Source organism: Miniopterus schreibersii, assembly GCF_964146895.1.
Source record: "Miniopterus schreibersii genome assembly, chromosome: 18".
In the NCBI taxonomy this organism is placed as follows: domain Eukaryota; kingdom Metazoa; phylum Chordata; class Mammalia; order Chiroptera; family Miniopteridae; genus Miniopterus; species Miniopterus schreibersii.
The window spans coordinates 15,720,993-15,748,462 of NC_138121.1; the positions used below are offsets into that span (position 1 = coordinate 15,720,993).

The window sequence follows — 27,470 nt, forward strand, 5'->3', positions numbered from 1 at the left end:
AACAGGTGAGGGGTGGGCGGGACTTTAAACTGAATCCCTCGTTTCATTGGGAAAAAGAAAACTAACCAGAGACTATTCGGAAGCGTGATTGGCTGTTGCCAGGAGCCCTCCGAAGGCCTTATGGGTCTCGGTTACGGAAGCCGGGGAGGGCTAAGCAAGAGTCTAGCTCACGGAAATTAGCGGTGGAAACCGGGTAGCGGTGTAGCAGACCTCTCAGGCCTAATGGCGAGTGTGGGAGCAAGCAGCAGCGATAGGAAGGGGCAAGAGGTGGAGACCCCCGTCACCTATTACCGTTTGGAGGAGGTAGCGAAGCGCAGCACCTTGAAGGAGATATGGCTGGTGATCCACGGGCGAGTCTACGATATCACCCGCTTCGTTAACGAGGTGGGGCCCGGGCGATGGGCGGCCTCTTGCAGCTGCTGGGATGAGGGGTGGTCCGGCCCGGAAAGGCTGCTAGGGGTGTGTGTAGGGGGGGGAATGACTTCAGGTTGAGGGCGATAAAGCGTACAAAAGGGGCCGCAACCCTCGGAGAGGGAAACTGGGGGCGGGTGGGTGGGGATTATATGTGCATGCATTTCCAGCCAGCGCTAAATTCTAGTGCCTTGAATAATATCCTGGGTATTACTTATCCTGTATCGAGCACTTGCTGTGTGCTAGGCTACACTTGGCCAAAATGATCCCCATTTTACAGAAAGGACAACTGAGTCTCAGAGAGTCTGAGGACTCAGGGTCACACACTTAACAGCCTAGGGCCGTTCAAACCTAGTTTTGAAGGGCTCCAAACCTCTATTCTTTCCACACTGCCTTCTGAACTAATACCATTTTTGTTTTTCATTTTCTTTATAAGCTGAGATTCATCCATTCCATTATCTGCGTTTATTTTTTTCTAATTTGAGTTTATCTTGAGGCCAGAGGGTCATGAGTTGACCTTTTTTTTTGGCTATCGACTCAGGTTCTGTCATCCTGCCAGGTGTTTTATTAGATATTACACAAGTTCTCTTTGAGACCAGGATACAACTGAGTGACTTTTTTTTCTTTCAATTTAAGGGAACAGAAGAGACGTTTAATTTGTTTAAACTAACTTTATTGAGATGTAATTTGCATTCAGTGAAGTGTGCCCACTTAAAATGTACAGTTTGATGAGTTTTGACAGTATGTTCACCCATGTAATCAAAACCTCAATTACTAGCATTTCCACCACTCTAGAAAGTTCCCTCTTGCTCACTTGCAATAGTTATTTCCCCATCCCCAATCCTGAGGCTTTGATGTGTTTATACATATAAATATTTATTATATATTACATATGGGTTTCTACCATTTTGAGTAATAAATTAATAACCTTTGGGTTATTTCCTTGGAAAGTTTTGCATAATGTAACCTTACTGTAATTGAGAAAAAAATTTCTTCCTATTCTTTCTCTGAAGCAAATATACAAGTAAAATATATTTTCTGTTAATCTGGGGGAAAATCTCTACATCCTGATTCATAAATCTATAAAACCTTTTAAAACATAAAATTTCCCCAAAAGGACATTGTTTTTAATAAATCTTTCTAGTGGCCAATAAGTTAACATCATAAAGTTTAGTAACTTTTTGAATTTGTATGGTGTATGGCATTTTGTGCTTTTAAAAGTACTTTCCCATTATTTCAACCTCAAAATAACTATTTGAGAGTGCCTTGGATAGTAGTGATCCTTTTTTTAACAGGGATACAAGAAACGGGTTCAGAGAGATTTTGGTTGTACAGGTGATTGGTGGCAGAGTCTGGTTTAAATATATCTTGTCTACATGGATTTCTTCAGATTTAAACTTGTCTACATGGTATTTCAGAATTCTAGCCTTAGCTATGTCCTTTTGTGTATGCCTTATAATTTTCAGTTGTAGATTGCAGCACGTTAAAGCGTAGTTCATAATGGGTAGGTAATAATGTTTTTCATTTATGGATTTATTTTTCCCCAAGTTTCTCAGGAACGCTCAGTGCATGTAAGGGACATAAATTCAATCTTGAGTAATGGTTGCTAACCTGGTTTACTACATGCTGATGGAGCCAGAGACATCACAGGTCTGCCAAATCTTCCCTTGAAACTTGAGCTGCAGATATTAACCTGCAAGTTAGCCATTTTACTTACCTGTTCTGTAGTCTCTGCTCCTGTTTTCTTGTTCATTCCAAGCCTGTTCATTCACTTGCTGGTTCAAGTGTGTGCTATGTGCTAGGTACTGTTCTAGGTGCTGAAGATACAACAGTGGGTAATTAAACACATGCCCTTATGGAGATTACAATCTGTAGGAAGTAGACAGAGTAAATAACTAAAATACATGCTATGTTAGATAGTGGTAAGTGCTAAGAAGAAAAGTAAAGCATAGAAGAGGACTATGGGTGTGTATTGGGGTGAGGGTATGAGAAAGATGGGTTGAAATTTTAGGCATCCTGGCTGGAGATGGCTTTATTAAGATGACTTGAGTAAAGGCCAGCAGAAGTTAAGGGAGCCAGCCATGTGGGTGTCTGCAGGAAGAGCATTCCTGGCAGAGGGAGCAAGTTCAAAGGCCTTGAGGTAAGAACATGCGTGGTGTGTTTGAGAAACAGTGTGCAAGGTCATAGTAGCTGTATAGTAGTAGATGAAGTCATTGCGACCAGGGGGTAGCATGTCAAGTTCTAAAAGAAACTGTGCATTTTTTAGAAAGGATTTTGACTCATTTTGAGAAGGAAAACAACAGTGGAGCAGAGGAATGACATGGAGTGACATGATGTGACTTAATGGTTTAATAGTATCACTCTGCACTGTTGAGATTGAAGGAGGGCAAGGGTGGAATTGAGGAGCCCAGTTTAGTAAGGAGGCTGGCAAAGAGATGGTGGCTTGGTCCAGGGTGGTGAGAAGTGTCAGATTTTGGATGTGTTGTGATGATAGAGCCAGTAGGATTTGATGCATTGGATTTAAGGAGTGAGAGAAACGAGTCAAGGATGACACCAAAGATTTTGGCTTGCAGGTCTGGGAGCATAGGGTTTCTATTACATGAGATGGGAAAGACTTAAGGAATTAGGCCTGTTTACAGCCAAGTTCTTTCACATTTTAAATATGATTTGGAAGGATTGGGAGTGTGATGTAGGGAAATTAGAATGGGTATCTTTTTTCTGGAACTCAGGCTAATTTTTTATTTTTGAATAAGTCATACAGGTATACAGTGGAAAGCCTTCCCATCTGCCTAAAGTTAACTACTGTTGTTTGTGTTTCCTTCCAGGGTTTTGTTTTGCATATGTAAGCAAAAGTGAACACAGTCCCTCCCACTTTTTTTTTTTTTCTAGAAGGTCGTGTGCTGTACACACTGCTCTGTGCCTTGCTTGTTCCCTTAACCGTACATATCAGGAATCTTTCCACTTCGGTACCTGGAACACTTCTTATTCTTCAGAGAATTTGTTGTATGGATCATTGTTTATTTAAGTGGTCTTCTATTGATAAACATTTGCATTGTTAGTAGTATTTTGCGAGCTTGGTCCCCCCCCCCTCAAGTGAACTCTGTTGAGAGCCAGTGTACATAAAATAAAATGTATAGATTTTATATGTAGAGTTCACTTAATTTTGACAAAAACCTCACCTGTGTAATCACCGTCACAATCAATACATAGAATATCTCTACAACCTTTGCCCTCATACAACCATTGATTTGATTTCGAATGCTAGAAAACTGCACTCTTTTGTATCTAGCGTCTTTTGCTTAATAGATCTGTGAGATTCACCTATATTTTTTCTGTGTATCAGCAGTTTGTTCCTACTTATTGCTTTTTATTTCATTGTACGATATTCTAAAATTTGTTTATTAACCTTTTGATTAACCTTTGGCTTATTTCCATTTTTTTGGCTATTATGAATAAAGCTGCTATGAACTTTCATGTACAGATCTTTGTGTGGACATATGTTTTCATTCCTCTTGGGTAAATATCTAGGAGTGAGATTGTTGGGTCATATTTTTTTTTTTAACTTTTTAAGCAATTGCCAGATCTCTCCCCAAAATGGCTACATCATTTTACATTCCCACCAGCAATACATGAGTTTTCCAGTTTCTCCACATCATCCACACACCGTATTTGTCATTTTACTTTTAGCCATTCTAGTGATTCTGGTGGGTGTGTACTCTCATATAGTTATTGTTTTAACTTGCATTTCACTGATGACTAATGATACTAAGTATCTTTAAGAGCTGATTCACCATTTGTATGCCTTTTTGTAAGGTGTCTGTTCAGTCTTGCCCAATTTTTTAATTGGGTCATTTATTTTCTTATTATTGACTTGGAAGTGTTCTTTATATATTCTAGATGCGAGTCCTTTTTGTATATATATTTATTGCGAATATATTCTCCCAGTTTGTATTTTGCCTTTTCATTTTCTTAACAGTGTCTTTTGAAGAGAATTTTGGGGAATTGTGTATATGAAATAGAATTCTAAAGGCTGGGTGCTGGCTTTGGGATTTATGTCCGGTTCAGTTTCCTACTTTACCACTTAATAGTTATGTAACCTTGGGCAAATAAGCTCTGTAAAATGGAGGTAATAGTACCTACTCCACAGGATTGTTGTTGGGACAGTTAATTTAGATAATGCATATAACGACTTATGGTACCTGGTATAAAGAGCTCAGTAAATGTTAGTGGTTATTTTAATTATTGATAAAATGTATTTTCCTGCAACATCTTTTGAGTGCTTACTAAGTAGCAGATGCTGAGAAGATTTAAAGATGAATTAGCTGCCTTGGACTTGCAGGGCGGATGAAGGTAGAGCGTGGGCTTGCCTTCAGTAAGACTGAGAATGCAGGCTCCTTTTGGTGCAAGCCTAGAATAACTCCTGAAAGCTTCAGAGTTTGACTAATAACACTTCTTACCGGATTTCTCCAAGATTGGTCCAAAGAAAGTGCAATTTTACCTATCTTGTGGAGTTAACACACCTATGGAAAGAGTGCTATCTTCTTTTGAGCAGTCTCAAGCGGCCAGTCCTAAGGAAGGCTGGGAATAAGATGTGAACTTTAACCTCCAGCACTTTCCAGGTGAGAGGCCCTGCTCAACAAATTGATTTTTCCTTATAAATAAATAAATAAATTGATTTCTTTTGTATGTGAGCATGGGTGAGCACGTGCCAGGGACGGAGAGAGGGCAGGTGTGAGGGAAGCTGGGCAGAGTGCTCCCTAGGTCTCGCTGTTTCAGGTGCTGTGCTGCGTTCTGGAACACAGCCATTGGTAAGAGAACGGTGGTCCCTGTTCTTAAGAGCTTATAGTCTAGTGAGGGAAGAAAGCCATTAAATAAATAATTGTAATTGTGATAAATAAATACCATGAAGGTGTGTAAGGAATTATGAAAACCTATGGCAGGGGGACCTGATCTGGTGGGGATAAGGGTGTCAAGTTATGTTTGGACCTGCAGACCTGAACTTCAGACCCTGGGCAGTGGTGACTTTGTATAGGTGACACCCCTGGCTCTTTCTAATCCAAAGGCAAATACCTATGAACTGCCCCATTTCTTCTAGTTCCCCACCCAGGCTTATCATCGTTCTCTGCCCTGTCAGACTTTGTAGGAAGGGGTTTTCCCTCTTCAAAGAGCGTCAGCCTCCATTGCTTATTTCGATGCGGCGTCTGCGAACCTGGCTGACAGGCCTTCTCATCGCCTGGCCTAATTTCGCAGCTTCCGCAATCCTGCTTAATGTTTCTAGGTTACGTTTTCCAAGTCAGGTGGTCTTTAGGTTCCCTGTTGTTACATTTTTATTACATCAGTATGGCATTTCCACCCACAGAGAATTTGTGTGATTTTTCCCGCAGCAAGGTTTTTATTCTGTAACCGTTTGTCATTCTTCACCTTCTCTTTCCTGCCCATCTGCCCCCTGTTCTTTCTGCAGAATTAGTAATGAAGTAGTGTTTTCTGTTAGTAACCTGTCCCCTTTCTTTTCTATGTTAAAATGTAAATTTTCCCTCTTTTCAATAATAGTTAGTAAAGTAAATGAAAAGAAAAATGCCAGAATGCTTCCCCAGCTCCGTTCCACATGTTCTTTGGACAGTTGAACTAACTAAAATCCTTCAAAAGGGGATATATTACAAGATTTCCTTTGTTCTGTAAAATATTTCACTTGATTATTGCTTGACTGAGATAGAAATGAATTGATCACAGTCATTGTTTCATCTTTTCTGACAGTTTATGATCTTGGTTGCAGTATAGTTAATTTGGAAAAATTTTAATTTGTAATATTGTATAATTGCTTGCATTATATAAGCTGAGGCAAGGTCCATTAGTCTTAAAACACAAAGGTCAAATCATCTTTTTTTGCAAATTCATAATGAATTATATTAATAAAAAATGGGAAATATGCACTGCCTTATATTAGGTTTATTTAATAAAAATGAGGAATTTATGATTGTTCAGTAGATTTGAATAGTGTAGGCAGCCAATCTAGGTTACTGAGGATAACCCCCAAATTCCTTCGGCCTTACTTGTTTTGTTTTGCTGTGATTCAGACAAAAGCAAATTTTTGACTTATTTTAATTATAGGTAGGTAAACATAGCTTTATTCTTTTTTTATATTTGTAATGTAAAATTTACCATTTTAATTATTAACTGTAGAATTTCAGTGGCATTAATTACATTCACAATGTTGTATAACTAGCACCACTATCTAGTTTTGAAACTTCATCATCCCAAACCAAAAACTCTGAAACTACTAAGGAACAACTCCCCCTTTATTGTTCTCCCCAAGTCCCCTGGTGACTTCTATTTTGCCTCTTTATGAATTTGCCTATTCTAGGAACCACATGTAAGTGGAATCATACAATATTTGTCCTTTTGTGTTTGGCTTTCTTCACTTAGCATGATATTTGTTCCAAGTTTTTTTGTGGTAAAATATACATAACATAAATTTCACTATTTTAACCATTTTTGTGTACATTTTAGCGGCATTAAGTACAATCACATTGTTGTGCAACCATCAGCACCATCCATCTCCAGGACTTTTCATCACCCCAAACTGAAACTCTGTTCCCGTTAAACAGTATTTCCTCACTGCCCTCAATGTCTTCATACTCTGCTGTAGACATTGGGCTATTTCAAGTTTAGGGTCATAATGATAATGCTGCTGTGAGCATTTGTGTGCGTGCGTGTGTATAAGTACATGTATCTATATACATTTTTCTTGGTTATATACTTATAAATTCCATTTGATTTTTTAAAATTTAAAATGTATTGAGGTAATTATAGATTCACATGCAGTTCTAAGAAATAATAGCGAGATCCCTTGTACCTTTTATCCATTTTCCCCCAGTGGTAACATTTTGCAAAGTTAGTACAGTATCACAACCGTGATATTAGCATTGATATAATCTTTTTATTTTATTTTTATAATTGACAAATCTTATTCTGATTTCCAGCTTTACTTTTTACATTTGATTTTTCTTTTACAGAGAAAACAGGATGGTTTAATTTGTAGAGTTTAGAGTTATTTGTTTTTTATTATAGTTCTCAACATGCAAATTACACCTACCTCTTGCTGTAGAAATGACACCCTGCCGCTTCCCTGGAACATTTAATCCAGACAGAATTATTCATGAGCAACCCTTATTTATGCATTTACCACGAATTGCCCTTTCTCCCTTCTTATAATGATACATAAACTCTCTTATCCAGAATAACTGGGTCTTTAGTTCAGTTGAGTGGCCATATACAGTACAGAACCATTGATTTTTTTCCCCCCCAGTGGATTAGATATAGTCTGAATTTCAGATCAAGGACCTCTCATTGTTTAACCCATCTTTGGTCATCCTGAAAGTCCTGGAGAATCCAGCAGTGTCTCAAGGTCACTGATTTCCCCTGGACAGTATTAAGAGATATGGAAGGTTTGCAAAGTCTGTCCCAGGCCTCTGAGTAGCCACTCTGAAAAATAGTTTATTTGAATAAAGTTTTGACACATTTGTTCTTTATGTCATTCTATAGACTCAAAATGAACAATACAGGGAGATTTGTTTTGCTCGTCCATTGTTTCTAAATTTTCATTAATGAAAATTATTACTTTTGTAGAGTTATAAAATTATTACTTTTGTAAGTTATAAAATACCAGCTACATAAATTTTACAGGGGGTTTGTATCTCAAGAAAATAAGAGTTTACTGTGGTTAGAACTCAGGCTGATTACACATGATAATTATAATTGACAGTATTTCTTCCAAAGACTGAATTTTTGCTAAGTTTTTATATATTAGCTTGAGTTTTCCTCTTTGTCTGCCTTTCGTTTCTACAGTCACCAGAAAGAAAGTTTAAAGCATTTAAAAAATAACCCTTTCTCTTATGCCACCCAGCACATAATATGTTAGTTTCAAACACAAAGGGGAGCCCAGCTTAGACAGGAAGGATCCTTGCTGCATGCCTGTCAGCTCATGCATTCTCTTTTTTATTATGAGGTTTCACTTCAAGCAAAAGTTACAAGATTAAGGGCTACTCCAAGTTTCCAGTAGAGCTAATCCCTGCTTGGTCTTCAAAAAAAGATAGAGATCTGTAATTCCTTTTTGAACATGCTTTCAAAATGGAGGTCTTTGGCTATGAGCTCCTCATTGACATCATTTAGTGCCCACTGGTGATCCATTAGCTCCAAAATTTCCCACTTTGTCTGAAAGCTTTGTTGGTGTCTGCAGGCATGGCCAGGGCTGCTCCAGCCATTGCTCCTGCATAATTTTTGATTGGTCATTGGCATTATATTGGCCCAGAATCAGAGACAGTAAATGCTTTGAAGCCCAAATAGATAGCATAAGTACCAGGATGCAGTTAATGTGAGTCATTTGATTCCTTGCTATAGCATAGGCTTAAAACAGGGTCAGTGGAAATACAACTTTGGTTGTGACAAAGCCTGAGAATGTTGATTCATTTAACAATATAAGACTCATGGGGAGGACATCTGTTAATTCCCTTTCATTATGTCAGTGAGCATAGTGGGATCACTCATAGGATTTTTTTTTTTAAATCTATCCTCTGGGTTGTTAAAGTAATTTTCATGTCAAGGACTGGCTGGGAATATAATTTCCATTTTACCTGATTGTGCTTCGAATTAGGACTTAACTGTCCGATCCCTGCTTCTGGTTAAGCTTCTTGTTGTTCTGCAGCAGGATGAACGCATAGTGGTGGATCATTACCATAAAGATGGACAGGGCCACCTGATGTTGGCGTAGAGCAGCAGCTCATGCCCACCATCTTCACTGAGAGCTAGCTAAGCCAGGGCCCCAGGGCTTCTCCTCCCTGGTGAGCTGCCCCCCCCCCCCCCCCCCCCCGTATTCTTCTCAGGGCCGCCTCCTACCCCTTAGCCTGGGTATTATCTTGGCCCAGGACAGGCCTGGGCCTCAGGCATAGCGCACTGACTCCAGGTGGGATGCCATTTCATTTTAAACAAGAGTATCTAAAGGTTATAGAATTCTGAAACAGAAACCAAGGATTCCTTGAAATCTTCTTTGCATGTTCTGAACCATCTGTATCAGAACCACATTTTGGAGCTACTAAGTATAAGGGTTTTTTTTACTACTATGACCCCTCACCCCAGTAGGCTGAGAACAGTATATACTATATGCATTCACTTTTGTAAAAACACAAAAACCTTTTATTTATCACTGCCTATTACGTAAAATAGTAACTACAAATAAAATTTATGGACTAATGTTTGAAATGATTGGATATATAGGAAAAACTGGAATATTACACACTAAAAATGTTAATTGTAGTTATTTCTGTTGTAGTATTTATTTATGAGTGGTGAGAGATCGTTGAAATATTTTGTCATAGAAAGAGCTGTGTAGGAAGTCATAAATTTAACCATTCCCTGAAATATTTCAAGTTATTAAGACTTTTTGTTATCCTTTTACTCTGAAAAGCAACATAATAGTTGTGATATGTCATAAAGAAACGTATCTTTCATAGTTTAGGTACATAGAGCAAATTGGGACATTTCAAAACTAATGGCTTAATAGAGCTGAGAGGTTTCAGATGTAATAGCAGATGAGTGGTGACTATCTTACTCTTGCTTTAGAACAGCATGCTTAAATACTGGGATGGGAGACCCACCCACTGGCTGGAGACCTTTTAGGAGACAAAGTAGAAGTAATTATCCTTAGGGAGCTCATAGGCAAGTGGTATGACTGGGAGGTTACACTTACATTTATGCTTCAGTTGAATTCATTTTTAAGAGAGGGATGATCATATTAGTCCTGCTTAAAAGGTTATTATAAAAAGAAACTACTTAAAAGCATTACTTGATAGTTCAAAAATCAAATTTAGATATGTCAAATAATGTAAATTCTAAATTTGCTAGGTGTAAGTAAATGTTTATTGTTTACTTTAGATCAAGGACTGTGCCAAATGTCACTTTTAAAAAATGATTTATTTTCTGGTCCTGGCCAGTGTGGCTCAGTAAGTTGCATGTTGTCCCATGCACCAAAAGGTCACCAGTTTGATTACCAGTCAGGGCACATACCCAGGTCATGGGCTTGATTCCCGGTAGGGAGCGAGCAGGAAGCAGCTGATTGATGTTTCTCTCTCTCTCCCCCTTCCTCTCTCTAAAAAAAATCAATGAAAACATATTTTTAAAAATTATTTTCTGAGTAGGTAATACTTTACTAGGTAAAACAATTTCAAAAGGATATGTAGTTTGAAGTCTTTCTCCCATCCTGTCTCCGAGCTGCCATGTTGTCATCACTGTTTCCAGGGAGATCCTGTGCATATGCACACATATGCGTATCTGTTTTCTAAAATCACAGATGATAGTATATTATACAAACTGTACCTCTCTCTTCTTGAGTACAAAGTATTTCATATCCTTATCTCCTTCAATACAGTAGTTAAGATCGGTACTCATTATCTCCATTTTATAAATAAGGAAACAAAGATTTCTTAATTTGTCCTGGGTGATATAGCTTGTAAGTTATAGATAGAATCTACTTTCTAGGTATAGAGGTAGTAATTTTGGCACTACTTATTTATTTGTTTGTTTTGAAACCATTTCAAACTTATAGAAAAGTTGCAAGAATAGAATAAAGGACTTCATCTATTCTTTGCCCAGAGCTCTGTTTGGGTTTCTGTGGCCATCTCAATAATGCTGGCAAAGGAATCGGCCCAGGAGCACACGCTGTTCCCAGTTTTGTCTCTCTGTAGCTCCTTCAGCCTGGAGCAGTTCTTCAGTCTTCCCTTAGTTTTCATGACCTTGATATTTTTGGAGATCAAAGGTCCATGGTTTTGTAGACTATCAATTGGTAATTGTTCTAGGTTTCCTCACAATTATACCCACATTGTGCATTTTTGGCCAGAATATCACGAAGTTATGTTGTGTTCTTCCCATTGCGTCTTATCAGGTGGCATACAATGCCTATTGGTTTCATTACTCCCATTAAAGGGAGAGAAGAGAAAAGAGAGGGGGAGGGAAAGTAACTTTTATTGGTTCGCTTTTCAGAGAGCCTTTTATTCAGTAAATACCTTTCCCTTGTAGCATCCTGGCGGAGAAGAGGTTCTGCTGGAACAGGCTGGGGCAGATGCAAGTGAAAGCTTCGAAGATGTAGGCCACTCCTCTGATGCCAGAGAAATGCTAAAGCAATACTATATTGGTGATGTGCATCCGGTAAGAAACAACTGGGCTAGGAGTGTTTATGGAGAGGAAAGTGCCCTAGCAGTCACAGAACAGTGGAAATTCATTTGGCCTAGCCATCCGGCTAAATTTTCTCCAAAATCACCTGCCTTACTTTGCTACGATATAGCATCTCATTTGTAAAGCAACACATGTATCTCTGAAAAGTTAAGGAAACTGATTTTGGATGTTTTTGTTTAATGGGTTCATTTTTGTAATGCAGTTAACATCTCTGCTTAAAATAGTGGTTTGGTTGCTCTTGCAGATTCCTTTCTAAAGGACTTTTTAAACCGTACCATTCTAACAAGAGACCTTGATGTGCCCAGAGTCGGGTATGGCGTAGAGGTGGGGAGCAGTACCCTTCTGCAGACCCTGATGTCTGTCAGGGAATTCACTTCTGTCAGAATGTAGTCTCATGTTCCAAGGTTAGAAACAAGCACATAGTGAGTGTTCATTTGGATATGTCTTAAAATATTACGTGTTTTCTTCTTTTCACAGAATGACCTTAAACCTGAAAGTGGTAGCAAGGTAAGAAGTCATCTGTTTTTCTTGTGTGTTTCAAGTGTTTATATTTCTATTTACTCATATAGAATTTTAAGAAATTATCTTAACAAGAGAAGTGTTTATTTATCCCTCGAGCAAAAATCCTGTTTTTCAGGAATTTGGACTCAGTGCCATCTCAGGAAAAAAGAATAGCTGAGTCTTGAACAGTAGGAAACATTTGTTCATGTTTCTATTTACTTTTTTAAAAAAAATTGAAATTCTAAAGCCATGCCCTATATGGTTTTGAAAGAAATTAGTTTATGGGTTCAGTTGTAGAAAAATATTTATTATTCCTACACTAAATAGTACAGGTGATGATAATTGCTCCTGTATTGGACAAAGAATTGGAAAGTTGATTTTTCTCTTACAAATCTTAGAAGAAAATATGGAAGCTTTTTTTGCTTCCCACAAGCTGGGTGGTTCATCTCCCAATTCCCTCACAATTTTCCTTGATTTCTGTCCATCAGCTCCTACGCTACCCTCTGATTTAAAGGCACCACAGTTCAGTAACTGCCTAGAACACCAAGGAAGTGATGCCCCTTCCCCTTTTCCTCCTAGCTTCTTGCTTCCCTCCCCTCACTGAGCTGGAATTATTGAACACATTTGACACAGCAGCTAAAGCTGGCCTAGACACAAGAATTCTTTCAACCCGAGATTGCTTGACAGTGTCTGCCGTCGGTTACCCTGCAGCCCAGAGTGGGTAAATTAACTCTACTGTCTTGCTATACTCTGCTCCTCTTAACTGCTACATTGTTTATGAAGGAGATGACATGGTTCTTTAAATGCTTTGTGAGCACTATTGGTTTGTCTGTCCTCCCCTCCTAGCACATGTACTATTCATTCTTGAATCCTCACTTGTGTAATTAAGAGAAAATTTGACCCTGGCTGGTGGCTTTGTTGGAGTGTTATCCTGTAAACCAAAAAGGTTGCAGGTTCAATCTCTAGTCAGGGCACGTTTGGGAGGCAACTGATAAATGTCTCTCTCTCTCTCTCTCTCATCAATAAAAACATATCTGGGTAAGATTAAAAAAAGAGAGAGAGAGAAAATTTGAACTAAGCTTGATCTTGTTTATTGAAATGTCTGGAAAACATTGCCCTTCGAGGTCAACATTTGGTTCGAGGGGTAGTCCCATTTGTACAAGAGATGCTCAGTTGGTTAAAGCATCATCCCAATACGCCAAGATTGCAGGTTCCATCCCTGGTCAGGGCACATATAAGAATCAACCAATGAATGCATAAATAAGTGGAACAACAAATCGATGTTTCTCTCTCTCTCCCCCTTCCCTCCAATAAATAAATTTTTAAAAATAATGGAAAAAATATTTTTGGAATTATAATGTCTAAAAGTCTACAAATTGCTTCTTGTTGCTGTTTTCCTTCCTTGGTAGTACAGTATGTAGTTAATAGGAATGGAGAGTGGTGATTTTCAAATTCTGCTTGTGCCACCTCTATTGGAATCCTTTGGCATGTTTTCTGAAATGTGTACTTCTTGGCTTCCATTACTACTGATTCATCATCTTTGGAGATAGGACTTGGGAATTTGCACTTAAAGTAATCTAGGTAGCCAAGCACCAGATTTTTTGCTGAATGATATGTTGGTCTTTCATTGGGAAACTTAGGGAACTTTAATTAATTCTCTTCCGTAAAAAGCACTGTCTGCCTTCTATAGGCCAAAGAATTAATTAGAGATGTCTCAGTTAAATTAACTCTTGAGCCTTGGACTTCTTGTAATAAATATAGAAAAAGAAACTCTTTCAGCTGACCAAATTCTGTAATAATTTAGAAGTCTCCAAATGTAGTTCGGCTCCTGTCTGGATTAAACAGTGATTAAAGGCAGTGTTTTCAAGTATCTGTTTTTGTCATGAATGTTGTATCCAGAGGACAGTCTCCATTAAGTAGAGAGTCTGGCAATTGAGTGTTTTCAGTCACACTGCTGTACTCGGGCAGATCAGGCAAGCAAAGCCTTTTGGAAAATTTTCAAGACCACCTACATAGGCTGTCATAGACCTGTAGTTTAACCTGATTTCAGGCCCAGGAAGAAATTCTTGGTCCCTCAGATTTGTTTCTTACAGAGATTTTAAATAGGTCTCTTTTAAAAATTTTACTGTCCTAGTTTAAATACTCACCTTGAAATGGATGTAATGTTAATTTTATTAATACTTTCTTTTGGTTAAGGGTTTCTGAACCTCTATGAGTATGTGATGTTTTTCTTACCTGCTTCAGTCAAAGATAACTAACTAGTTAAAAAACCTCTTTGTCTCTGTCAGTCTCCCTTGCTGGATTAGTCCCCATGCTGAGAGCCATCGACCTTTTCTTCAGACTTGACTTAACACTTTTTTGATCTGCTTTTGGTTATGGAAACTCGCCTTGGAAGCAGACTTAGTGTTTTCTGTGCCAGTTTGCCTGCCTGCCTACTGTACTGCATGCATTTACTTCCCAATTAGCTGTTTTATCACTGCTGTCGATTCAGGAGATAATATACACACATATCCTGACCAAAAAGGTGGGCACCCTCTCATTCATTTGTCCAACAGATATCACCTAGGTGACAGTTCAGCTTCTTCACTAGTCAAATCTCATTACAATGACTAGACCCAATAACTTGACCATTCCTTATTTATGTTTTTTTGAATGGGTAGTATGTAATGTACATGGTTAAAAAAAAGAAGACAGTGTAGTATAAAAAATGAATCCCTCCGATCCCCAGTTCTGTCTCCTAGTTCCCCTTACTCAGAGGTAGCCAGCTACCATTTTCTTGTTTACTTTTCCAAAGAGATTCTGTGCATACATAAATATAAATAGATAGATGGATGGGTGGATAAATAGATTATTTGATAGATAGGCAGAGCAGCTATTCCTTAAAAAATAAATCTCATAATACTATTCTGCACTTTGCTTCTTTTTACTTAAAAATGTTATATTCATGATTGTCCCATATCAGGTCATGAAGATCTTCCTCATTCTTTTAAATATATATCTAGTATTTCATAGACAGAAGTTTTAATGAGATGACATTTGCTGTAACAGAATTTGACCTGTTTTTGAAAAACAAATAAGGTTGTCTCCATAAAGGCTTAAACACTTTTTAAATTCATTTTTAACTTAAGTTTAACTTTTGAAATCTAGTAAATTTCACATATTAGAAGCAATCCATACATTGCATTTAAAGGCATATACTTTTTTTCTCCCACATGCTACTTTCTTTTGTTATACATACAGTTTTCTATTACACATAACATATTATCCATACATAACATTCAGTTTACCTTCTCTTACAGGAGAGAAGGATACGTTTTTCATGTAATATAGTTAGTTGGTTGCATTATACCGAAGATTTCCTTTGAAGAATTCTTTAATATTCCTATCATACGTACACCCTAATCTATTAAAATTTGGAATGAGGAGGTAGATGCCCTTTAGATGAGTAGTGATTGCCATTTACCAAGGAATTTTTTCAAGTTACTTTGTTTCCTGTTTTTGTCTCATGTTTGTATTTTGTAATATAATCTTTTAAAATAAATCATAGAATATAATGGCAAAATCACTCCTGAAATACAAAATACTCTTTGCCGAAGGATCTCAAGGATTCTCTCAAGGATTAATGTCTTCTGTAACATTCTATTTAGAAATGATACATAGTTTTGCAAAACAAGGTGTCAGAAGACAAGGTAACATCCATTTTAAATCAGCATGCCAATGTTATAGCAATTTTTTTATTTCTTAGGTCCCTGTAGGAATCATCCTATGAGTGTTTTAATTTTTTTTTCTTCAGTAATGTCTTATATATTGTATCACAGTGGTTTCTTGAAAGAGTTGTGTAGAAATTTATTTTAGAGGATGTTTTTAATCCTTGAATTTTGCCCTTATCTACAGGGAAATATTTTTCCTGTGACTGGGTTGACTCTAGTGATATATGCTTTTTGCAAGACAGTAATTGTTAAACAGTATTCTCATCCAGAAAGAAATGTTAGGACATGAGAAGGTTGTCCTCAAGATCCATACCACGTGACTGTGTCATCGTTGGGACTATAAAATGTTGAAATCATGTACTTTCAGTACTTAAACTTCTTAGGTCATAAGATGAACCTAATACTAAAATTCATACAGTGATAGCTCATGCTAGAGTCCATTGTATTATGGGGGGAAAATCCTCTCTAGTAGTATTTGAAGCCAAAATTTTCCAAGTTGTTTTTCATAAGTACTGGCCACATAGGTACAAATGTGTTCTAAATAAAAAGCTGTAAAAACTACCAGACCACCCAAATACTCATTAAATTTGCTGAAGGTGTCCTGTGGCTTAAAATCCACTTCTAATTTTAAATATTTAGAACCCTCTTGTAAGAGCAGACACCCAAGTGAGGAATTAAAACATAAGTTACTTATATACCTTATAATGTATTTCTCTTTTATTTAAACCCTTGAAATCTAAATATAAATGATTTAGGTTGAAGGTACACTTATAATGCCCCTTCTGTATATTTTAATGCATTATAATCATAATTCTGGCACATTGTTTCCTATGTTTATGTCCTGATGACAGAGTACACCATTTTTTAGGTGTGTAAACAGGGTTTCTCATAAACAGGGTTCCATAGTGAAACCACCCCTGCTGACCCCCAAGTCCCATCTCATATATTTGTCAATTATGACATTTCCTTATTCTTTTCAAAGAGAGTCAGAACTTAATGGCGCAGTGCCTCTCGAAAGACTGTCTAGAAGAACACACCTTTTTAAAATATATATATATTTTTTTAATTGATTTTTTTTTTTAGAGAGGAAGGAGGAAAGGAGGGGGGCAGAGAGAGAGAGAGAGAAAGAGAAACATCACTGATGAGAGAGTCATTGATCGGCTGCCTCCTGCACGCCCCTACTGGGGATGGAGCCCGCAGCCCGGGCATGTGCCCTGGCTGGGAACTGAACTGGCAGCCTTCTGGTGCACAGGACAGTGTCCAAGCCACTGAGCCACACCAGCCAGGGCTAGAACACGCCTTTATAAACCTGATGTAAGGTAGAAAAATGTACATGTAGTGCTCCTTCAGTCTTCCTAGACATGGGGGAATGGTGTTTCCTTCTCTAACCTTCAGAAAGCTGCTTTTGTAGGTTTTGCTAAAATGCCCTTGGGTTAGAAAATAGTGTTGAGGTAATTGAATGTGACTTTAGAATTCAGGTTCATCTGGTCTGAGCCTTCAATTTTACAAGTGAGGGAATTGATTTAGTGTTGAGCTTGAAGATCTGAGACATAATTTTACTTACGAGCAGCTTTATAAAAAGGTTACTCAGATATTATGAAATTTCCTTTATTCTGCAAAGTTCAGGTTTGAATTTTATATGTATATTAATGTGTATATTTATTTTACGAGGAAATGAAGCCCCTAATGAATCTCGAACTTTAGGAACCAATATAGTTAAACAGTTAATTTCTGTTCATTTTGAACTAAAATCAGAGTAGACTTGTGGTTGTTTGGAAGTGTATTCCAGACTCCTTGGAGAATAAAGAAGCATGCATATTAATTACCTGGTAAGGCTTTTGCTAGAATTCTAGATTTGATCTGCTCTCTTGTAACTAAAATCATATAGTACCGCAATTACTACTTTCCATGCCAGAAATCGAGAGCAGTCACTGTTCTCTCGACCAAAAATCTTGCATGTAAATTAAAATGTGTGCAAGAACATAACCAGCCAGTATGCCTGAACACCCAAAGGGATAAGTTAAAATCAGTCATAAACTGTAGGAATTTCACTTAAACATCCGTTAGATCCAGCACAGAGCTTTGGAATGGAAATGAGAATTGGGAAACGAGAGAGAGTACAGAAGGGCGGAGATGAGGGAAGGTTTTGTGTTAATAGAACCTTTTTCTTTTTAATTTTGTAAATTTAAAAATAACTTATTTGGCTTCTTTCCAAAGTTGGCTGAGGTACTTGGCTACTAAGAGCAGTGTCTTAAATAACTCTTTCATTATAGTTGATTAAAAGTGGAGTCACTGTAGCTTGGCATTTCCTTGGCTGTCAGTATCTTAAAGAGAAGGTATGCTTCTTTCTCTCCTCTTTCCTCCGGCATTAGGAAGTCGGTCTTTTTGACTCCAGGGATGTATTGCTCTTAAAACAGGGGTTGAAGAATTTAGTTTAAAAACATACATTTTAATTTTTTATTGCTTATTAGAAACTATTACAATTTCAGCATCCTATGGTTTGGTTCTCTCTTGTCTCTCCTCTTTCTTCTCTCAGTTCACTACGTTGTCTAAGACTCACTCTAGTTAGCACACATCCAGGTTATAAAAGCTTCGAAATCTAGAGAATCCATTTATATGAACTATATGTATGGCCTTTAATGATGCAGATTCAACATCATAATACATACATCACTCCACAGTGCTGTCATGTAAATCTTTCAAATCATCCCATTGAAAATCAGTACTAATTCTGTATCTTTTGTTTTTTTTAAATCATTGGTATATATGTGGATAAAGCATAAAAAACCATGGACATTTTCTTGATGGAATTCAATTACTTCTTGGCTACGATTGTTAATATTTTAAAAGGCAACATTATAAATTAACTTGATGCACATCATCATCACTGCCACCACCTTCCAAATCTGTAAAACATCTATTGTATTTCTTAAAGATTGACCTGCGACATGTTTTAATTAGCCCAATTCGTGCTATTCTAGTAGATATGACCCAGATAGGAGTAATCATCAAGGTCTCAATGAAGTGTAGTAGTATGTTAATATGGTTTATCTAAAAATTTTTATTAGAAGTTTTACTTGCCTATAGACTAATTTCTTTCAGGTTTGGGGCATGTATTCATTTGCATGACAGTGTTTTGGATATATGAGATTGAAACTCATTTCACAGTCTGCTCTAAAGTATCTAGGCCAGTATGTAGGGTTTTTGAAAATTCTGGGAGGTTACTGTAATGGTTGTTAAACAGTTAATGTTCTGTGTTCACACCCTGGAGTATTTCTACATATTGGCAAAGATGATATTTTGGGCAGCAGTAGCCTACACTAGTGGGTTATTGCCCTCTGGCAGTAAGTTAGCAGGTCTTTTGTACTACACAGTTTATTGATAGAATCAGTAACTTCATTTGATATTTACTTAAATTGAATTTTAAAAATTTAGTAACAGCTTTATTAAGATAGAATTCAGATCCCATCCAGTTTACCTATTTATACCAAAATTTTGTTGTTAAGGATTTTTAGTATATCCACAGAGCTGTGCGACCATAATCACAGTCTATTTTGGAACATTTTCATCATTCCAAAAAGAAACTCTAAACCATTAGCAGTCATTTTCAATTTTCCTCCAGCTCTTCTTCCCCTGAGCCCTAGGAAACCAGCAATCTGCTTTCTGCTTCTAAATTTGTTTATTTTGAACATTTCATACAAATGGACTTATATAAGATGTGGTCTTTTGTATCTGGCTTCTTTCATTTAACATAATGTTTTCAAAGTTCATCCATGCTGTAGCATGATTTCTTTTTATTGCCAAAATTTCGTTTTTAAGGTTATTTTGGTACTTTTTCCCCTGTAACTCCATTTTTCCCCTTTTCATTGTGAAATAATCCCTGAGGCTTCTAATCATAATTAGTATGATTTCAGAGAGTAAGCCAGTTCATTTCTGTAAGCCGTAAAACAATCATCTCCATGCTCTAGAGCATTTCACAGCTAATGTATATATTATAAGACTAGACTTTATTTTTAAAATATGTTTTCAGAATATGTGATCTTAGCTACTGCCAGTGGCAAGCCCTACTGAACCAGTCATATTATTGTGACTACAAGTTGTTCCATTTCAATACAGTTTGTATCAGTAGCATTTTTTAATGTCTAAAAAATGTTTAGGTCATTTCTTTATGCTTTCATTAATGGTTGTTCACTAGGGAATACCAGTATATTATCAGAAATAGAATTCCTGGTACTCCCAACGCATATAGATTTGTAGATATCAAATTGCATGATTGATAAAGTTCTGTTATTAGCTACAGTGTTTATACAGGTATTCAAGAAGATTTATGTACTCTGTGTTAATCTTCATTCTCTTTGTTTGTCATATTTGAATATGCATCTTCTTCAGGACCCTTCGAAAAATAACACATGCAAAAGGTTAGTATCCCCTTAATGCGCTTCATTATGCTCAACGTAACGTCTGGCAAGAGGTTCTTCCAGAAATCTACATGTATGACGTAACCTCAGAGTACAGTGTGACAGCAAATTCCTTTTTGGCCAAAATTATTGCAAATTCAGAAGTTTCTTAGCATTAGCAAAATTAATTTTTACAGTTTTAATCATTTTGAGTAATCTCAAAAGTTCATGCCTGTAGTAATTTTTAAATCAGGTTGGAATCACACTCAGTAAAAGGCTGGTATGCGTGGACAAGTAACTACTATTGAGTCAAGCCCAGTCTCTGCAGCTCAGCTCAGCTGTGCAACATCCACTTAAAACTTAATGTCATTTAATCCTCACAATCACTCTATAAGGTAGGTACTGTTACTACATTTACAGAATAAAAAAATTATGTATTGAAATTATATTCAGGAATTTTGGTTTTCTCAAAAGTGTACTTACTTTGCAGTAATAGCAATAATAAAGCTCTGAGAGGTATAAATTTACCATTCCTTAAGTGGTTCTACTTGAGATGATTGTGGAATCCTTGGCTTGTAAAAAACTTTTATAGAGATTACCTAGAGCTATCTGTTTTGTCTTTCTGAGGTCCCACTTAAAGCATTTCAAAGAGAGAGAGAGAGAATGTGTCTTCTTCTCCCATAAAAGGGTCATGTCTTTTTTATTTGAGGTGATAGAGTATTAGAAAAGTGCTAACCTGAAGGAAACAGTAAATTCAGCTTCCTTAACGTTAAGGGCTTATGCTTAATAAAGAATTCAAAAATACAAGCCATAAACTTGCAATAGACTTATGCTACAGATAAAACTGAGTAAGAATTATTATGCAGAATACTTAAAGAATTCCTATAAATCAATTAAAAAATAACTTAGTAGAATATGAGGAAAAGGTTTAAGCACCTTACTGAAGAGGAAAACACAACTATAAGTATGAAAGAAAGGTTTAATTTCATTTGTCATCGGAGAGGTGCTAACTAAAATCATTAGGTATATTTCATACTTACCAGATGGGCAAAAATTTCAAATCTTTAGATTTGAAATTAGAGGAGTTGTTTAGGAAGTAGATCGCCAAGATCCTTAGGCCCTCTTAGGGGACTATCACTTTGGAAAATAGTTTAGCATCATCTGTTAAACTCGACAGTATGAATATCTTTTTGTTTGATTGGGTTTTTTAATCCTCACCCAAGGTTATTTTTCCATTGATTTTAGAGAGAGTGGAAGGGAGGGAGGGGGCGTGAGAGAGACAATTGGTTACCTCGAACCTGCAACCGAGGTACATGCCCTTGACCAGAACTCAAACCTCCAACCCTTCGGTCTGCAGGCCGACGCTCTAACCACTGAGCCAAACTGGCCGGGGCATAATATGAACATCTTTTGACCCAGCAATTCTATTTCTAGGCATGTATTCAAGAGAAATGTTATGCACAGGTATACCAGGACACACGTACAGGAATGTTCATAACATCGTTATTCAAGATCTTAAAATAGGGAAATAACCCAAATAACCATTCATTAATAAAATGAATGAATTCATTGTGGTATAGTCACACAGTGGAATGCTACAAAGCAATAAAAATAAATGAATCACAACTACATGCAATAACCTGAATGAATCGCTAAGAAGAGAGTTCGGTGTGGTGGCCAGGAAGTTCTTGTTGAACCTAAGTCTCCTTTGGTGCGATATAAATGCATTTTCTCTGGTTCTAGTCTCAGCGGCAGTTAAGTATTGCCAAGGATTATGTGAGGATTGGTGGTCAACTATCTTCGGTCTTTTGTGCTGAAGGATTCCTTTTCATTACTTTGTCAAGGATCCTGCTCTTTAGCTCTTCTGCCTCTTGCGGTTCCTCTCCAAGACACCCGAATTCATGACTCTTATGGGGACATTACTTCAAAGCTCCCCCGTGTCATACTGTTGTTGTACATGCCAACTTGCTTTTTATTTTTAAACAAAGCTTCCTGGCTAAATATGCTAAACTTGTCCAGAGCAGCTTTTGCCATACTTAAATGTACAAGTGCTAAACATGTTTAGGCAGAGAGTCATTTTTGTTATTGAACCTAAGCTGGGTTTATTGGCTTCAAAACCTTTTAATACCAAAATTGCACATGTCTTAAGTAGAGGGCCAGCCGGGTCATTTGGATCATGAATTACACCTTCAAACTAGTAGTGCTAGTAAGCTCTATTAGAGAAGGAGAATTGTTTTAAGGAGAATGGTGACTTTTCTGAATATATAAGAAAAATCTCTTACAGGATTTTAAAGCCATTTCTCTAACTTTATTAGAACAGTTAATATGTTGTGTGTGTGTGTGTGTGTCCGTCTGTGCTTATTAGTGTCCAAACTTAACTAGAGATTAAGCGGGTGAGTTTAGAGTCAGACTCACTAACTTTGCTTTGTGATTTCAGGTGCAAAGCTTATATTTCCTAAGCAGAAAATGAGAATAACAGTAGAACCTATTTTATAGGGTTGTTGTGAGGATTAAATTTTAAAAATACATGTGAGGCAGTTATTGCCAATAGTTGTATTAGATGTTAATGCCTCTAAATTTATAATTATATATATATAAAATGGTGGCTTTTTTTTCTGTTTCAAAATGTTAATTGTTTAAAATGTTAAAAATATTAAATGTGTAAAACACAAAGAAGAAAAATTTAAACGGTCCATAATTTCATAACCGAGAAAGAACCGTTATATGACTCTGTAAAAGCACACATGAAGCTGTGTGTGTGTATACATGTATACATATATATGCATGTATGTATGCATATATACATATATGTGTATATTTTTTCGGTAACATACTGTACATTGTTTTTAATATTATTATTTAATATTGTCATTCCAATCCAGATATATGTTCTACTCCAACTGTTGTGTGATAAAAGCAGTTAAAATTTCCAAAGTAGATCAGAACTCTTTGCTCATAAAAATATTAAAATGTGAATGTTGAAAGATAGCGAACGTTTGGTATAAAATGTTCATGATGTTACTGTTTTTCCCCCAACTTCCAGCTGCTGGACATACTGGATTTTCCCCATCATAGGCGCTATTCTCTTAGGTTTCCTGTACCGTTACTACTACTCGTCGGAAAGCAGATCCTCCTGAGGAGGCCTTGCTGACGTCTGGAAAGCACGCCCACTTGGGAGTGAAAACTAGAGACTGGTTGGAGGCCGCAGCGGTGCCCTGTTCTCAGACCCTTCCCGTCGTTTCCTTCTCCCTTGGAGCCTAGTTGGTTGGCTGCGCACCCACCTCAGACCTGGGGGCCGTGTCCCTCTCTCAGAGCCTTACTCCCAAAGCACCCGCTCATTGTTCGGTGTCCTTGCCGAGGTTTCCTGTCTTCACTGGTTTTCATGAGCACCTTTATGTTACAAACTTTTCTGTTAATAACTGCAATCCATGTGCCCTAGTGACACCTCCTTTGGTCAGATGCTTTCCAGTACCTTGCACAGTAGACATCCTTAACACAGCAGCACACTCTGGGTTTGAAGCTTTCCTTTTCCCGTTTTTCTTTTAAGTAAACATTATTATTTTTAAATTCTGACTTAATTTTATTGTTTGTCATAAGGGGTTTAATTCATGAACTAAGTTGTACGCCTGTAACTAAAAACACACCTGCCAGGTGATCTTGTTCCTTGTTTCTGTTCGCTAAAGCCGGGAAGAGCCGCGGATCCCCTCCCTCGGGGCCGGCGCGGCAGGCGGCAGGCAGCAGGCGGCTCCAGCCCCCCGCGGCCACCGTGTGCTGGACGCAACTGTGCTTCCCTTTCGTTTCTGGGGGGAGAGAAACGGAAAGGGAGAGATGAACTGGAGTGATAGGGCGAGTTCTTCTGGAAAATACTGAGAAACACTGCTATAGGATGGGAGTTTAGAAAAAGCGCCAAAGACTTCATCCTTTCCTTTGGTTTGGCACCGGTTTCTAGCTGCCCGCTTTCTTATTTTTCCTTTCCCTTAACCATCTTTATTGGTAAAATAAAAATTTGTAATTATGTCTGTAGAGCTTTACCAGGGATTTTTGCTGCTTTTTTGTTTATTGAGTAGCAAAATTTTTATTCTCTGTTTTAATGAACGTAAGAGACTCCAAATTGATCAAAGGTGCAGTATTTGATCTTCTGTTTGCCCAATTAAGCAAATTCCATAGTCGAGTGGCATTTGGAAGGGGGGAGATGGTGACAAAAAAATATTTTCCATTTCATCTGTATTTTACCTCCATGGCTTTAATTTGTGGTTTTGTTATTTTTCCATTGAGAATTTAAAAACTGGTAGTTGTGTGTGTGTGTGTGTGTGTGTGTGTGTGTGTGTTTTCTCGGATGAGTGTTTCATTGAAGAGTCGGTTATTATTTAGAATTATGTTACTGTTTCTTCTTGGTTCAGGAATTTCTTTGGCATATTTGCCTTTACTTTTTTTTCCCCCCATGTGAAAGCACCTGAGGAGACAGCACTCTGGCTGTTTTCTGCCAACCACTGTTTGTGGGGATTTTTCTCCCCATCTTTTGAGGATCACCCGTCTGCTTCTGAGCCATTGTCACAGGCAGCAGGGAGCAGCATGGTTCAAGAAGGGTCGTGGGCGCTGCTTAGTACCTCCTCCTGCTTCCTGCTTGCCAGGGACTTGGCGAGACCGGAAACTGCCCAGCAAACCAGTTTCTGCCCATGAAAACTATTTAAGAAAAAGTTCAACCCAGGTCTTGTATCCTGTGATTTAGCAGTTGACTAAATTCAGAATTCATCAAAATAATATTACCCATTTCTGCACACTTGCATATGACACTATGGAGTAATGTTTTGGGATTTCTGGTGGACTTTTATGTATCAGGGATATGCTATAGTCAAACTTCTATCATTAGAGAAAATTTTGTATGTATTATAAGATGCCACTTTAAGACAATTCCTTGAAAAAAATAATCTTTGGTTATTATGTAGCAAAAGTGGTGTGACTATGGATGCTCCTTTATTTGAAGGCAAGGAAGGGTTTCCTTGAATAAGAATTGGCATATAATTGCTATAAGTTGCATGATTACATGGGACCACATTGGGGTAGAAGTAGAGAACAAAGGAGTATTGAGGAGCTGGAAAGGGAACATTCAAGCTAAAACTAAGCCGGAAGATAATTTGGATCGATCAAAAATGTCTTGGCAGTCTCCAAAATTGAATGAAAAACATCTGGCTCATGAAAAACATTGAAGAATGATAGCCTTAAGTAAAATTGGTGTTTTTGATATTTTTAGGGTAAACATTAATGCAAAAGGTATGTTTTTCTATTTCATATTGGTTGTCTTTTCCTGTTTATATCTGGACTGAGAGCCAGAGGAAAAGATTTTCAGACTTTGTCTCTGCCATCTATGAAATTCATCCAATACCCAGGGCTTCTTTTGATCTGCTAATGTGATGTCACTTTACATTATAAAAAACCACTTTTGGGTTCATTTACTGTTATTCTGCTGCCTACATAAACAGCCAGGTGAAAGGTAGAACTTGTGTGGGAGTTTGCAGAGGTTTTTCTAAACAATAAAGTAATACAGTACGTTAGCCAAATCCATCAAAAAGGGCTTTTGTTTTAAGAGGTAGACTCGAATTCCCAAAACAGTCTCAACACTGGTAGGTCTTGAAAACCCCTCTGGAACACGTGGGGCCTGCCCCTGTTGGCTGCCCGGGCCCCCTGGAACTGGCCTGGGGTGTTTGCTGGTTAATTCCCGAGTGGCGATTAGCTGCTGCTGCGCACCACGCTGTACACATAAGGGCTGGGCGTCGCAAAGAGCAGGTGAGGGAACATTTGTGCCTCCGAAAGAGAGATGTGCCAGGTTTCCAAAATTTCCTGGCCCCCTCTCTCTTAAGAATTTTGTTTTCCACATAACTTCAACATTTGTAAAGACAAGACATACTGTGTTTAGTTCTTCTGTGACTGCTTAAGCAGAAACACAAAAATCCATTAGAACTCCTCATTTGAGTCTATAAAATTCTCTGAGCAGTTGTCATAAATGCATATGTTGGGAAATGAGAGCGTTGCTGGGTTTATAGCCATTTAGTTCTAATGTGGAGCAATGAAAACTGCTTTTTACAGGCCAGGTATATCATTACCCGTGGTATCTCATGCCTAAAATCTCAAGCGATAGCTATCTGGTTAAATTCCGTTTTAGGAGATTAAAATGCAGAATGTTAATGTTTATTACTTCCTTCCCCAGGAGAAATAGGTTCAGACATGTCTTGTCTCAACAAGAAATTGATTCTTTTTAAGCCATCTCATTCGGTTTCCAAATATCACAAAAGTAATGGGGAGCTTGGTCACATTGGGTTGTTGTGCGCTGAAAGCCCAGGTTGGAATTTGGGGTGATCTCAGAGGGAGGTTCCAGAAGCAGAGCGGTATGTAAGTTACCTACCCTACATCTAGCCTCTCACTCCTGAGTTTTAGGAACTGCACTCGCCTGCATCTATATTCTACACTTGCTATTTTGACAAAATATTATTACGATCATTTGACTTCTTTCTACTTCACCCTCAACTGTGAACAAGTAATATTAACATTCCTTTTGTGTATTTAATAATGGAGTTTGTTTACCTATTTTATTTCAACATATTTTGAACAAAGATCTTTGTCTCTTTCTGCTGGAATGTGCACACAGTGAATGTTTGTTAGAACTAAACACAATAAAGACACTGTTTGCCTTTTCTTGCCCTGACTACAATTATTAAAACGCACACACACACACAAACTGTTTTTTAAAAGTAGAAGTGTTGCCTTTGTGATCTTCAGGTGTTCTAGAAGAAAAGCATTGGAGAAGCATTAAAGTCACCTGTTTTTGTGCTAATACTGTGTTTAGTGTAACGTGGTAGGCAGTCCTGCGGTTCAGGATTCTTGCAGCTCTCTCCTTGAAGGGAGTGGCTCGTTTGATAATCATGAGAGGCAAAAATCAATACTTGCTGTATTGATGGATATGAAGGGGCCATCAGGTAGACACATTGGGAGTTCTGTTTTTACTGAAACCATCTGCGAAAGAGAAGCCAGTACAAGGTAATAATATTTTGTTATCTGCAATGCCAGTCTTCAAAATGATTGTTTTTCTTGGAAATAGCTAAACTGTTGGGGAAAATTAAACACCCAGATTGAAGTTCTAGTGATTGTTTAATAAAGCAAGGGAAATAAACCATTTTTCTCATTACTTTTAAAACCTACTGATAGCCTTCTAACATTACTAATGAGACATAGT

At 37.6% G+C, this 27,470-nt stretch overlaps 1 protein-coding gene across 1 annotated transcript; it reads left to right on the top strand.

Moving 5' to 3' along the window:
- Positions 1-113: 113 nt before the first annotated feature.
- CYB5B (cytochrome b5 type B) lies at positions 114-26,932 on the top strand. The gene is made up of 5 exons (XM_081120135.1): positions 114-384; positions 11,479-11,607; positions 12,112-12,141; positions 20,235-20,263; positions 23,286-26,932. Exons 1-5 carry the CDS (start codon positions 223-225, stop codon positions 23,377-23,379), a joined length of 444 nt encoding a protein of 147 aa, XP_080976261.1. The 5' UTR covers positions 114-222; the 3' UTR covers positions 23,380-26,932.
- The last annotated feature ends 538 nt before the right edge of the window (positions 26,933-27,470 follow it).